This window comes from Buteo buteo, chromosome 3 (assembly GCF_964188355.1).
Source record: "Buteo buteo chromosome 3, bButBut1.hap1.1, whole genome shotgun sequence".
NCBI lineage: Eukaryota > Metazoa > Chordata > Aves > Accipitriformes > Accipitridae > Buteo > Buteo buteo.
The window spans coordinates 53,033,090-53,046,617 of record NC_134173.1 but is presented as its reverse complement, the minus strand read 5'-3'; the positions used below and the strand labels follow the sequence as shown (position 1 = coordinate 53,046,617).

Below are 13,528 nucleotides of genomic sequence, written 5' to 3'. Positions count from 1 at the left end.
CAGAAAATTATTATGCCTGCTTGCTAACCTTTGAGCAGTTAGTTCTTGGCAAACCCACCACAGCCAACTAAGCAGCTAACTAGAGCCAAAGATGAACTGTGGAAACTTGCTGTTAATCATTTCTGAACACCTTGGTTCTCTAAACAGAACTCAGGTCAACAAGTGTTTTACCTTCAGTTGGGTCAACATAGGGTTAGAATTTTACTCTTGGCATAGGAAAAAAAAAAATTGTTAGTAGCGAAGGGATCACAGTTGCAATGGAAATAGCAAAGGGATCACAGTTGCAATGGAAATAGCCAAGTGACAAATAAAGATTCTCACACCATTTTTATGGAATTGCATTTAACACTCGTAAAATTTATATATTATGGTTCTTATTTTCCATGTAACATTAATGAGAAGAGGCAGTCAAAAGCACATAATTCAGTAATTGGCTTTAAGCACTTCCCTTTTAAAATGAAAACACGTAAATGTATGGGCATATATTTTTTTTTTCTGTGAAAAAGCACAACATTTGTCTATTTCATATATTATAAACAACACATCCAGTGAAACAGGACCATCTGTAATTTTATATAATTTTAAAATATTTTGTCAAGCTTATGTTAGTAACATGAATTTCTGGCTGCTAGCTATCTTCCAAAAAGATTTGTTGCAAAGGTTTTGAGAGTTGCATTAAAAGTATGTATACTGTTGCATGGTGAAGAGCTTGCACTGATGCATTATTATGAGAGCTAGTATCATCTGTACATGTACAATAGAAACTAAACCTGGGACTCAACTGCAAGACCACAGATTGATTCCCAACCTCTCTGGGTTAAAATTGGTTAAGTAAGTTCTGTAAATTTAGCCCCAAGCCGTGAACTTGAATTCAGATGGTTATCTGTAGGTTTTGTCTCAGTTTTTGGTTGAGCTCTGTCCATGTAGAACTATTACCAGAGTTTAACATTTTAACCTACCTTAAAAGCTAAATTGCAAGTTGATAGGTTATTTTTGAAGTGAGATCAAGATAGACTGCAATGCAGTGCTTTTTCTTTCTGTCCCGCTGCCGTACATACCATACCGATGAGACTCAGCAATAACCATTTAACACTGTATCTTAACAAATAACAGAGCCAGAAAGGCTCAAGCCAAGCTCATTTTCTGATAGATCGCTTCTCTGACACTGACAGAAGGGGATCCCTGATTTTGACACAGTAAGGATTTCTGCTTACCATCTGTATATTCAAAATCTCTTTGGAACTACTTGAGGGCAATTTCTGATTGGCCAAGGGGAAACTAACAAAATCCATCATCTGTGCTCTGAGTTTTCATATGATGAGAATTCATCAAAACCAAGAGGCTGCACTCATTGTACACCTAAGGTATGAAAGAATTTGGCAAAGAAGTAGCCACAACAAGCATCGCCTTTCCCTAGAAATAATGTTTACAACAGAAATTCATATAAACATAGAACAACCTTTTATTTATTTGGTGTTCGTCCCATTTCCATTGCAGAAACTCAGTTCTCTTCCAAGTAGTGTTTTTCTTCCTCCGCTTCCACAGCCAAACTGCTAGCCAACAGCCTGAGAAGAAGGGGCTCAGAAGCTGAACCAGAAATAACTCTTCATTTCCCAGGGATGGGTGTGTCTTATTCTGTACCTCAAATATTCATGTCATTTTTAACTTTAGCTTTCATTAAATAATCCATAACGCTGAACTCTAAATTTGCACTGTTGAAAGCAAAAGATGATTCTCTACTCCTTATTAGAAATTAATCTGATAAGATAGATTTTTTTTTAAAGCAAAAACTTCAATAGGTGCTAAGTTTTGTACTTTTTGGCTTTCCAAGTGCCATAAAGGCATAGCATTTTTGCAGTTCAAAGCATATTACCTTACTAAAAGTTTAGACTATCGGATTTGCTAAGCATACAAATCATATTAATCTGGCTTTGTGGAGGGTTCTACAAAACACTGAAGGAGTTCAGTCCCACGTGTTTATTTCCAAATAAACCATTTGCCGAAATGTGGAATTCTATCCTTAAACTGTCCTGGTCAGAGTTATGGTTTAAGAGGATGAACTCCTGTGTTCAGCTTGGGCAGTAATGAGCAATAGCTCAATTAAGAAAGCATGGATGGACAAATCTTTAGGGTGCTTTTACATCTCCTGATCTGAGAAGACAACAAACAGATGTTATGCTGTATTTGAATCTCTGGGGATTTTAAGCAATGATAACAGTGTCTGACCGTGGACTGGCAGGGAAGGAGTTTCAGACCTCCGTCCCTCCAGGAATGGTTTGCAGTGAAGCTTCACAACAGACTGAGGCCCAAATCCACACCTTAAACACACATAAATGCCAAGTTCCCAGTCCCAGAAGTGGACACCAGCGCTTGTTGCTCTCCTCTGGGAGGTGACAGATACAACTGCTAGGCCTGTACGGTCACGGTCCCTCTCACCTCTTTCCAAATGCATTGTCAATCCGGTGCTGCACCGTGGAGTAACTCCCATGGAAAAAGCTGAGTGACACAGAGCAGCCTATTTACATCTCCGATAGCTTCAGGTTAGCTATCTCCTGGTGGATAAGGCATCCTTCTGCATGACGAGGCCTTGAAAGTGCTACAAGCTAGAGGGAAGCTGGGTTGGGGTCTCCGTTCTTGGGATGCCCGTGAAGGACCGCAGCCACGGCTGTATTCTGTGAAAGCCCTACCATGCTGTTATGAACTTGGCTTGCCGAGGGGCTCAACAGGTCTCCTAGAAGGACACTGTCTATCCAGAGCCTGTATGATGTGGTAACGAGAGAAACACCAGACTACCCATACTGGGACACCTCTGAGCCTGCCCAGAGACACAGCTGCAGGCACCTCACAGACTTGAAAGGTAGGGGTCTGTAAAGATTAGTGGCAGCTGTTGGGCAGCAGAATTACTTGTGCTGTGATTTTAGATTTATGGGGTGAATTTCTCCTCTGCCTCACATTTGCTGCTTACGTCCTTCACTTGCGCTACACAAAAAGCAGTATTTGCAGGCAGATTTCATGCAACTTCTGCAGCTGCAGTTCAGACCTCTCATTTCCAAACACTGCATCAGTTATGAAGCCCCTTACGCATGTCCACATTAGGCCAGCCCTCCTATGGAGTTTGGGGCTGGGGGGTAGTATTTTTTTTAAGAGTGAAAAATACGTGGGGGAGTCTGACTGAATCTGGGAATCTTCAGATTCGTACAGAGTGAAAACAGCAGCCAACCTTTGCTTAGTCTTTTTGGTTAGAAAAGAGACCAGACTTTAAAACCAGAATGCCACATGCAAAGGCTTTGTTGAAGGAACATGGTCCTTCCGACACTGAAGAAGCCCAAGAGTTTTATCTTAACTATTTTTCTTTCCCCTTCACTTAATTTTATGCTTATTTAAACATGGCAATCTAAATAGGCATCGATGCCCTAGACCACAATGTTTTGCTCTGCCTGGGGTAACTAAAGAAGGTGTGAAATTACAAAATCTAAGCTGTCACACTTTGCCTTAACTGATTATATGCAGTAATATGTAAAGGAAGAGCATCTAGATACACTCTGGCAAAACTAGACATGCGCTCTGAATTTTTAAGCGTTTGAGGGTTTGGGTTTTTTAAAAAAAACTACAGACTGACAGAAGCCTAAACAATCTCCCCATCCTAGCCCCAACATTTTGGCTTTGATTCTCCAGAGCACTGTGGTTCTGATGTAGAAAACCATACGAGATGGATCAGCATACAAAATTTCTCCTCCCTATCACAGCCCCTCTCCCGTTGGCACAGATTAAAGACTGAGCAGTAGGAGGCAGCAAATATGATGACAGTCACTACATGACTGAGAGTGACCTGTGGATGTATTGTTCTTCTTGCCCCACTGGCAACCCAGTATGATTTAAAACATCCTTTATGTTGCTTTAAAATAATCCTGGAGAATAGCTGTAAATCCTGAAAAACTGAAAGCAGAAATTATTTTGAGTCCTTTCTGTCATCTTCCTAAACTATAATAAATTATAAATTCCAAATCTGACAATTAAAAAAAAAAATCTTGTTATTTAATGCATAACATAATACATTTAGGCATATTATTTCATCTATAAAATGGTTAACTGGATGCTACGGCTATAGTTGATTCTGCTTAGAGGGGGAGTGGTACTTTAATTACTTCCCAGGGTCCCTTTCAGCCCTATTTTTATGATGCTGTACTGAGTATCTGAGTGAAATCATCAAGATGTTTGCGTAACACATCTGTATGCCTAATTGACATGATTTGTGCCTGCTAAGATACTGCCCATAGGGAAAAGCAAACAGAAGACACCTATCTGTGGCTATTTGGGAAAAGACAATCTTTCAAACTATTAGAGCAAGTTGTCAGCGAATATGAAGGTTAAGTGGGCACACCGATTTATTAGGTGCTTAAAAATATGTTTAGGCTGATGAACTACAACTGACCTAATTTAATAAAAGGACAAATCAATTAGAGCTAAACTAACAAAAACGTCATCTTGTCACACACTGCCTACCTGCAACTTGAAATAAGCTGCAGATTTTGTGCATTATGTACAATAACAACAACAACAAAAAAGGGATTTCTGGTTTTAGGCAAATTCCAGCCTTCTGGATAGTGACTGACAGTTAGAGCTTTACATATTTTTTTTTTATTCCTTTGGAGTCTCCAGATTAATAAAATAGAAAGTTTGAACGGCCTGAGTAAGAAGGGAGTGTGCTCAGCCTAAGACACATAGAGCAAAATAATCCTTGGCTCCAGACAGCAGTGCTTGGGTAGCTGCTCCTAGACATTATGGCAGGTTGTACAGGAGTAGCTACCACTTACAAGTTGTCTTCTACTGCTCACCTGACAAAACCCCCTCAACCACTTACTACTGAGCAATTAAAGCTTTTAGAAGTTCCCCCTCTAGCATGAAGAAAACCAGCATCCTCCTTTGAAGACTCCCAGCCTTTTTATCCATGAAACAGAAATGCACATCCATCCCACCTTTCTGACTTTGTGCAGATACAGAGGGCCTATCCTAGAACAGAGAATCTAAAAAATCCATAGATTAACCCACTGAATATATAACTTGCCCCTATCGGAGCAGAATGCTAAACACCATTTGCTTCAGCTGAGAACATAAATCAGTGAATGACTATCTGCATATTGTTGCCTGTCTATAAAGGCAAATACCAATCAACATATGGCCTGAAGCATAAAGGACTGCTTGTATATTTTGTCCTGATTTATGTATCTGTGGATGTTATTTATCACAATTTTTTACTGGATCAACTTCAATGGATTCAATGTGGTTGAGGGTCAGCCACATTTAAAAAAAAACAACCAAAAAACCCAGCTGTAGACTTAGAGCAAGATTCATGAAAGCTGGAAAAAAGATGGAGATGTTTTGAGATAGCAAGACAAATGTAGTTTTGAGAATGTACAATTGCAATCAGCAAATGCAATGGAAAACAGGTTCTGAGAACATTGAGCGTAACACTGTAACCCCTTCTAAATCCTTTTATAACTAACCTTTGTCGTTCTTAATGCGGCATCAGAGCAGTAACAAAAATAAATGCATACTATTTTTGCAGACTGATCATAATCATCTAAATGGTTCTTTTCGTATCTTCCTTTGAAAAACACAAAGACAAAAGTGGTTTTGAAAAACACAAAGACAGAAGTGCACGGCCCTCCCCTTCTGCAGTATAGCAGTTCCTATGTTTCTGGCTGGAAAGCATTTTCTGGTACTGTTGAACGATTTGACACTAGGGAAGACCAAAATAAGATGCAGATATTCAAATGCTAAGCTGTGAGGGAAATGGGGACAATCTGGAGGATGCATTTCTCAAACAATGATTGAAATTTTTGCATTTTTGCTTGAAAATTAATCTTTTCTTTGGTTTGCTTTTACTAAGCACCATTATATGGCTAAGTGGGAAACCAATTAAACTGCAAGACTACTAGGCAAGTGATGTCTGATGTGTTTCAATTCATTCAGGACTTTTGATACCGCAGCTAGTACCTACCATGGACAAAATATAGTGTTACAGGACTAATACAATTCTTACATTTTGCTAGCCTAAACCCACAAGTCTAAGTGGAAAGAGACTCTGGAACAGACTCCAGTGAACTGCTCTGAAGATGGAGATGCAATTCTATGCTTAAAAGCAAGCAAGACCATAACGATCAAAGATACACAAAACATATAAGGTCACTGAGGAGGATATCCGCTAGACTGTTGCTTTACATGGACCAGGCTAACCAGACATGGAAATTATTTTCAAACATGTAATTAGCAGACAGCAACAGATTTGCTAGTTGCTTTTCTGATAGGAACGACCAGTAGGTTAGCACCAATAGGAGAAAATACTTTGTCAGAGCCAAAAAAAACCCCAACCCAAAAACAAACCACAAACCAAAAACCGCCTAAACCAAAACCAACCAACCAAAAAAACAAGGAGAATGTAGGGGTCGGCGTTCGGAAGATCTCGTGTTGTCACGGAAAGTTAGAGGGTTAGTCGCAGCCTTGTGATGTACCTGTAACCCCACCTCCCCTTGTTAGTATAAAAGGAATTAACTGCGCAATAAAAGGGGGAAGTTGGCGCTCACACTGCGTGTGTTATCTGTCTCTTTCCCTGGTCCGGGCCGACCAGTGATCTAAGCGTGGCACCTTGATTTGTAGCGAATGCTACAGGAGAAATAGGACAAATATTTGTAAGACGTAGAATTATAAATTATCAGAACTGATGAATGGAATTTCTTTTATGGCACCAATTGCTATGGAGAAATAAAAGGAGATAATACTGATGAAAACAGACAAATTAAGACTACCTTGTTTGACAGGTATTTAATGCCTCCATTCACAACATTGTCCCTAAGGGCAGGACCAGTCATGACCATCCAAAAGAGAAAGCTGTTCCCTGAAGGATACAAAGGAGACATAGATTGCTTATTCAAGCAGCCTCCTGTCATTTGCAATTCAAAATGCTGCTTTACTTTCTGAGGTTACTCAAAACTCTCGTGACTGAAGTCATAACTTGAATTTATTTATTCCATATCCTGTTTACTAATTTTGCTGATAAGTCCCTCTCACCATGCAAACCATTCACTGCATCACATGGCTTCTTTCTGCACTAGAATAAATCAGCCCTTCCATTGATGCCTTTGTAAGCACATTGTCAAGATTTGTTCCACTTCCAACACCGAAGCAAGGCGCTGGCCTTGTGGCCTGGAAGCAAGATATCACTGTAGCAACTCGATGCACCGGTGATAACTGCATCATTTCCCTTCCCTTTTCTTCCTCCTTACTGTACTGCGCTCCTGCCAGAAGTTAACTTTACAGGAGAGCGATTCCTTTTGAGAGGACAGACAGGGCTGCCTCTATTGTTCTGACTCAGCGTGCTCGGAACAAAACGAGGACCAGCTGCAGAAAGAGACATTTGTAACGCTTTCTCCAGAACATAAAATAAACAGAGTGAATGCGCAGCTGGCCTGGTAGCAGCAACAGAGCGTAAGCCTTTGCTCTTCATTTGGCAGGAAGAGCTGCGGTGCCTGCATAGGAAGGAAATATTTTCTTTTCACCAGACCTCTTTGCCACATTCAAGAACACCAATCATAAGATACAGCAGCTGACTTGAGAAGTGGACCGAGCCTGTTAAGATTTTACTTTAGAAAATAGCCAGTATACTCCTGATCCAGCATACACTGATTTTCCTAGGTTCGTATCAGCCTTGATTATTACACCTCTAGGAATACAGAAAGCAAGATCCCGAGCTGAATAAATTCAAAGAAAAACGTCTTACCCAGGAATAGGAAACTGCAGAATTAAGCAAGATCTGTATCACAAACTGACTTCAAACATGTAAAATAAAATCACCAAATGACGGATTTAATATTGGGTTCCTAAGATTTCTACAATGCTGACAGTTTCTGTGATTAAAAAAGCCACGAATCTTGTTCTCAGAAATTCATTATGTAGCATTGTACACTAAAATACAGGATGCTGTTATACAACCAAGCATCTGGGGAGATTAACCCCGATTAAAAAAAAAAAAAATCTCTGGGAAAAGCAGCTATTTAGTAGAACAAGGATGACGGCAGAATAAACTACCAGATTTGTGCAAATGAATCAAGTTGCATGTTAGGATGTATTATTTTACCAAACAACAAATCAAACATAAGTATTTACCTTGATCCTAAGAGATGCTGAGTACAAAGCTCCCAGTAATCTCCCCCCAAAAAACCAGAGCAGTATCTTTACAGAGAGGGAGGACTAAAACGACCTGGAACATTCAGGAATATGTTTCTTCACAGTACCAAAGAAAAGGAATTCAGGGAAGCCACATAGGAGGGTGCCCTGAGAGACATGGTGTACATGAACAAAGGGGCAGTCGAACCCACATTACAATGACAGCTGTTCGCAACAACAGAGAGATGAGAGGCCAGGAGGAAGAAACAGCCAAGCTAAGAGCAGAATGAAAAAAGACTTCGGCTAAGATAGAGATAAAAACTATATAAGGGTTCTCTTCCTATGTTATAAAGCTATCCTCCCACCACCTATAGTCACTTCAATGCTCAAATTCAACACGCAGTTAAATAATTTCTGTACTACGGCTCTATTTCACCATTTTGAAATTCTACATAAACGCTACATAATTAAAACAGCTAAAGCTTTTCTTGACAGTTTTCTTACATTCAAATATATGTGCTCATTCTTCCAACCATGAAGCATCATTAGTACTTGTAAGAAGTCTGCTCCTTGGACTAAACAGAATTGCTTAGCTGATTTATACGGCATTTACTGTAACTGCTTTTGGGCACAAAGCAAGCAGTCTTCTCTCTCTCTCTTTTTTTTTTTTTTTTTTTTTTTTTTTTTTTTTTTTTTTTTTTGGAGTAAAGTGTCAGAACTGTCAGAAGTATCCATTAGCACAGAATTTGTCCAAGAATTCTATCATATTGCTGTTATTACAGGAAAGACAAGAAAAGTAATCTCAGACAAGGACATATGACTTGGCAGACATGTGAAGCAGAGATATCAGCCTAATATTCCAAGAACAAACTTTAACTACTGCCAGCAAGCTGACAGCTACAGTTCATGCGCATCTGCTGTTTCCCATGAACTGCACTTTGCAGAAGTGTGAAGTTAGATACTTAACAATTCTATCAAGTTAAGACATTAAAGAAAAAACTCGGCACTCTGAACACATATTAAAAAAAAAACTTTAATATGTTTTTTTCCAAGATCTAATATATAAATGCAATGGTAATAATGGACTTTTCTTTTGTAAGCTTGGATGAAATATATTGAAGTCCACTTTTCGCATGTTACATAAATAATCATCTAAAGCAACCTAGAAAAGAAGAGAAAAGCTTAGTCCATATGGTGCACACAAATAATTGGGCATTAAGTTTAAAAAGCAATACATGAAACCGAATGAGGAATTGCAAAAAGGCTTGACAGTTTGCCCATTTTATTAAGTGGAAGTGTAACCATCACATTCAAAAGATATAAAAAAAGGCACGTTTTGTGAAAAGAAGCATTATCTTTTACTATACCAAAGAGCAAATTATAAAAATAGACAAGATTTTGGGCCCTTGCATCAGAGTGATGGTTTATGAATATACAGACATCTTGGGCAAAATGATGTAGTTAAAGAAGCATTAGAAGTGTTGATCAAAACTATGAGGTTCCAGAGCCAGGTACACTTTATGATTTTCAGAGGTTTTAGGTATTACATCCTCCAAAAATAGACAAATGAAGCATTAGTTAACCATGCTTAATTTGATACTCTACTCCTTGCAAACATATTAGAACAGAAATGATTCCATCACTTAGAGTGCATGCTATTACACCCACCGTACAGAAAAAAGCAGGATATGCCTTCACAGGAACTTTCTTACTGAAAGATCTAGCCTGAAAGTAAATGGGATAAGGTGGGAAAAAAAAACCCAACAACAAACAGACAAAAAAACCCCAACCAACCAACATACTTATCAGAATTTAATTACTATTTCAGATTAAACATCAAGTACTATATATAATGGTTAGAAGCAGTAGACTATTATGAGCTTCGTCCCTTTTTATTTTGACATCCTGAAACTATAATTTTTCGTTATGCGAAGCCAGCACCATCCCTCACTGTATACAAAAGGAATTACATAGAAAGTATGTAATACTGGGAGAGGCCTGCTAAAATTCTTATATGGTTTGACAACCTTACAGTTTACATATTATAAACCAATGTAAATTAGCATCCCTTGTTCCAACAAAGCTCCAAGTTGTATCTGATTTAGTAAGTATGGTTTAACCCTTTTTCCTCCCAACCAAATAACTCTTTGCATCCCAAGAGACAGAAACGATGGAAGACCAGAAATGCGTTTCTCTGAGTGCATCTTTTTGGTCCAGTGTTGCCATCAGTCCCAGAAGTCCAGTTATGTTCCATTTAAATTGATGGGACTTTGGAAGGATCTCAAAGCCTTAGGTCCTCAGTATCTACATATAAACAGAGTTTAAACCATGGCTGAATCAAATCTACAATTTAAACCCATGTACAACTCAGGTACATCTAAGAGAGCTGAAGCAAATCTTCCTGTAACATTTATAAATACAGAATCCCTCCCTATTGTGCCTTTTCTTACAGGTTAAAACAAACCCACCCTCTATGAATACTGATGAGAACATGTGAGTTTGTTAGTTTACCGTGGATCTTTCCAGACAACTGAGAAAATCAGGCTGAAACTTCAGGAGGGAAAAATACTGAATCTTTTCAGAAGGCAAATTATTTTAAAACTTTGAGAAGTAATAACATCTCTCTCCCTCTCTGAGGAAAATGCTCTTCCCTGATCTAATGCTCTGCCTTACTATTATTAATTGCAAGGTGAAAAAAGAAAGTAATCTTGCTTGACCTTCTTAACCCAGAATGGGTGCATATCATTCAGAAAGCATGTTATCTTCCTTGGTAAATTGAGTCCATAATGATCTAGCATAACTGAGATAAATGCAAAAAGCCATAAGGAGACTCTTTTTTAAAGAGAGGAACTCGGGAAGCAAGGCTTAAGAGAAAGAGGGGGAACATGTAAATGTATTCGCAGGCTTTTGAAGGGGATTACTGTGGGACTGACAGAGCACTTTTATTATATGCTTTTATTCTAATAAAACACACAATTCCTAAAGAAAACTGCAACCTTCATTACCTTATTTTGCCCTCTGCTGGTCATCAGTCACAGCATCAGAAAGAGATGACCACAGTTCAGAAACTTTTCTCCCAAGATTAAGTGCCACATTACTACAATATGCTTCATATAATATCGCTGAGACTTAAATTTAGCATTTGAGGATTATGTTTCTTCTGACTGTGAAATAGGGCTGGTAACTGTTACCCTCATCCTCCAAAATATGTGGTTTGTGTAACAAATGCTGAGATTGTTGAAACCTCTCTGCAGGTTTAAACTTTACCCTACCCTGTAATTCCAACTAAGACAGAGGGTAAGTGGCTGAAAAGACCCTCAGGCAAAACAAGATGGTGATTTTATACAGGAGAACAGATGCATTTAAAGACACCAGCCCACTACATTCACCTAAAGTCTTGAAATACCCAGCAACTGTTACCAGCAAAAGCCTGTTTCATCCATCAGGGGAGAAAGTATCTTTATCCTTGCATTAACAAGACCATCTGATTATCAGGGAGGCCAATACCCTGTTACTACTGCCAGTTATTGCCAGTTCAAGTGGTTTGAACACTCTAGAGATCCTGCACTGTCAATTATTCTTCACTGATGATGATGGAGGCTGGAAGCAAGTACTCAGAGAGAAAATTTTTATCTTCATTAAGATGATACAACTCATCCATTTAAAAAAAAAAGGGGGGGGGGGGAGTGTGTGCCAAGATCAACATACAATTGAACAAAATGCTAATGCTGCCCTAATCTGGTTTCCTTGTGTTCATACTTTTCTGTACAGTCTCCAATTACATGATCACATTGCATATTTTCCATAGGACCCTCCCAGTGCACAACATGGGCAGGGCTCTAGGAGTGGAGTGGGAAGAAGAGGGAGGTAAGGTTCTGCCTGTTCCCTTCAGAAACTGGTTGGCATGTTGGGAGCCAGGGCACCAATGCACAAAGAATTATCAAATTATCTGAAAGGCTCTGAAGAACTGAATTCTCTCCCTGCTTCTGTCCCAAAGTTTCCATGCAATACCAGCAACCAAATTTTAAACATCTGGACAATAAATACACATTGCTCGTTTTCCACGCCTCCCATCCCTGATATAAGGCATTTCAGGCCAGGCACTTGGCATTTTTGTAAGCCACAACTGCAATCAAAGCCAAAGTGTTTTATACACTGTGCATGATGGGTTGAGAGGTAGGGAAAAGAAAAATCAAAATGTTTCAGCTTGAACAAAGATACTGGACAGTTTTGACGTTGTGTTTTCTTTGTCTCTGTTCCCTGCTTCTAAATGGAATAAACAGTTTCCTTGGGCACGTGACAACAAAAACTGAGACATCAGGTGAAGCAACATGAACAGGAATGCATTAAATGCAAATTATAAACAGTATGTATTAAAAATAAAGCCCAAGGCTACATATTAACAAAAAATAAAAACATTAATCAACTAACCACTGACTGAAGACACCAGGGATGTTTCATTTTACCTTCAGAAAAATGAGGAAGGGCTCCCCTATCTCTACTGCATAAAATACTGTGATCGCAGTAATTGAGGAGTGCTAACACTGTAATTGAGGATTATATTAATGGTGTAAATGCAGGTGTAAATCTGGCATTTCTTTAGTTTGTAGTGGTATCTTTTCAGACTACCTTGATTGGAAGTATATGTGTACGTGTACTTGTAGACGTAAGAAACTCTTTACATTGCTTCTTGCAAGTTTTGTTTTCCAGATAAAGGCAGACACAGCATTGCTAATGAAACATTCTTCTACTTTCATATTACGTACCAACAAGCAATTTAGAGTGCAGCTAAAATAAGAGCATAAAAGAAAAATAGAGTAGGACTCTGCAGTTCTTCAGGATTCATTATCCACTGTTCCAAGCAAATAAAGTCCTTCCTAATTCACTTGGCTGTGAGCCAGAAAAGAAATAAACAGAAAGCACCTTTCCCAACATAGCTTTAGCATGGCTAGTCATGTTAGGGAATGAATCCCCCCTCCCACATGCACTAACAAGCAGTTAAAGACAACATGCTCTGCCTTCCTGGCAGCCATTCCACTGTGCTGTGAAATACCATATGCAGAAGTGCTTTCTATGGTGCTGATCCCATGCTGGAATATAGTTGCATTTATAAAAGTCTGCTTGATGTTTCTCTCCCAGTAATAAGGTTTTTAGGCAGCATTTATATATGTGCAATTGGACCTGGCTGTGAGTAAACTGCCTCCTGTACATACAGATAAGTACAATATTCATACAGAAGTAGCTGTAATATTTAAAGGTTTTGTGTGTTGTTTGTTTTTTTTTAATTTAAACTCTCGAAGTAATTAAAAGTAAAATATTTGAAATTAAGTATGCAGCTGTAAGTCTTCTAACAACACATACGGAC

The 13,528-nt window shown here is 38.8% G+C and overlaps 1 protein-coding gene across 7 annotated transcripts in view; it reads right to left on the bottom strand.

Annotated features, from left to right (window-relative positions):
• The window catches only part of NDUFAF6 (NADH:ubiquinone oxidoreductase complex assembly factor 6), a 29,573-nt gene that overhangs the window by 433 nt on the left and 15,612 nt on the right, over positions 1–13,528 (bottom strand). For 5 of the 7 annotated variants that reach the window (XM_075023637.1, XM_075023640.1, XM_075023642.1 and 2 more), the window contains 2 exons: positions 9,832–9,888; positions 9,179–9,325 (listed from right to left, as the gene is read on the bottom strand). The exons of 1 other annotated variant lie outside the window; for it this stretch is intronic. In XM_075023637.1, coding sequence (XP_074879738.1) covers positions 9,197–9,325; positions 9,832–9,888 — 186 coding nt within the window. In that variant the 3' untranslated portion in view covers positions 9,179–9,196. Of the gene's footprint in view, positions 1–9,178; positions 9,326–9,831; positions 9,889–9,969; positions 13,061–13,528 lie in introns of those variants that run through there. One more of the 7 variants, XM_075023639.1, reaches the window with a different exon arrangement.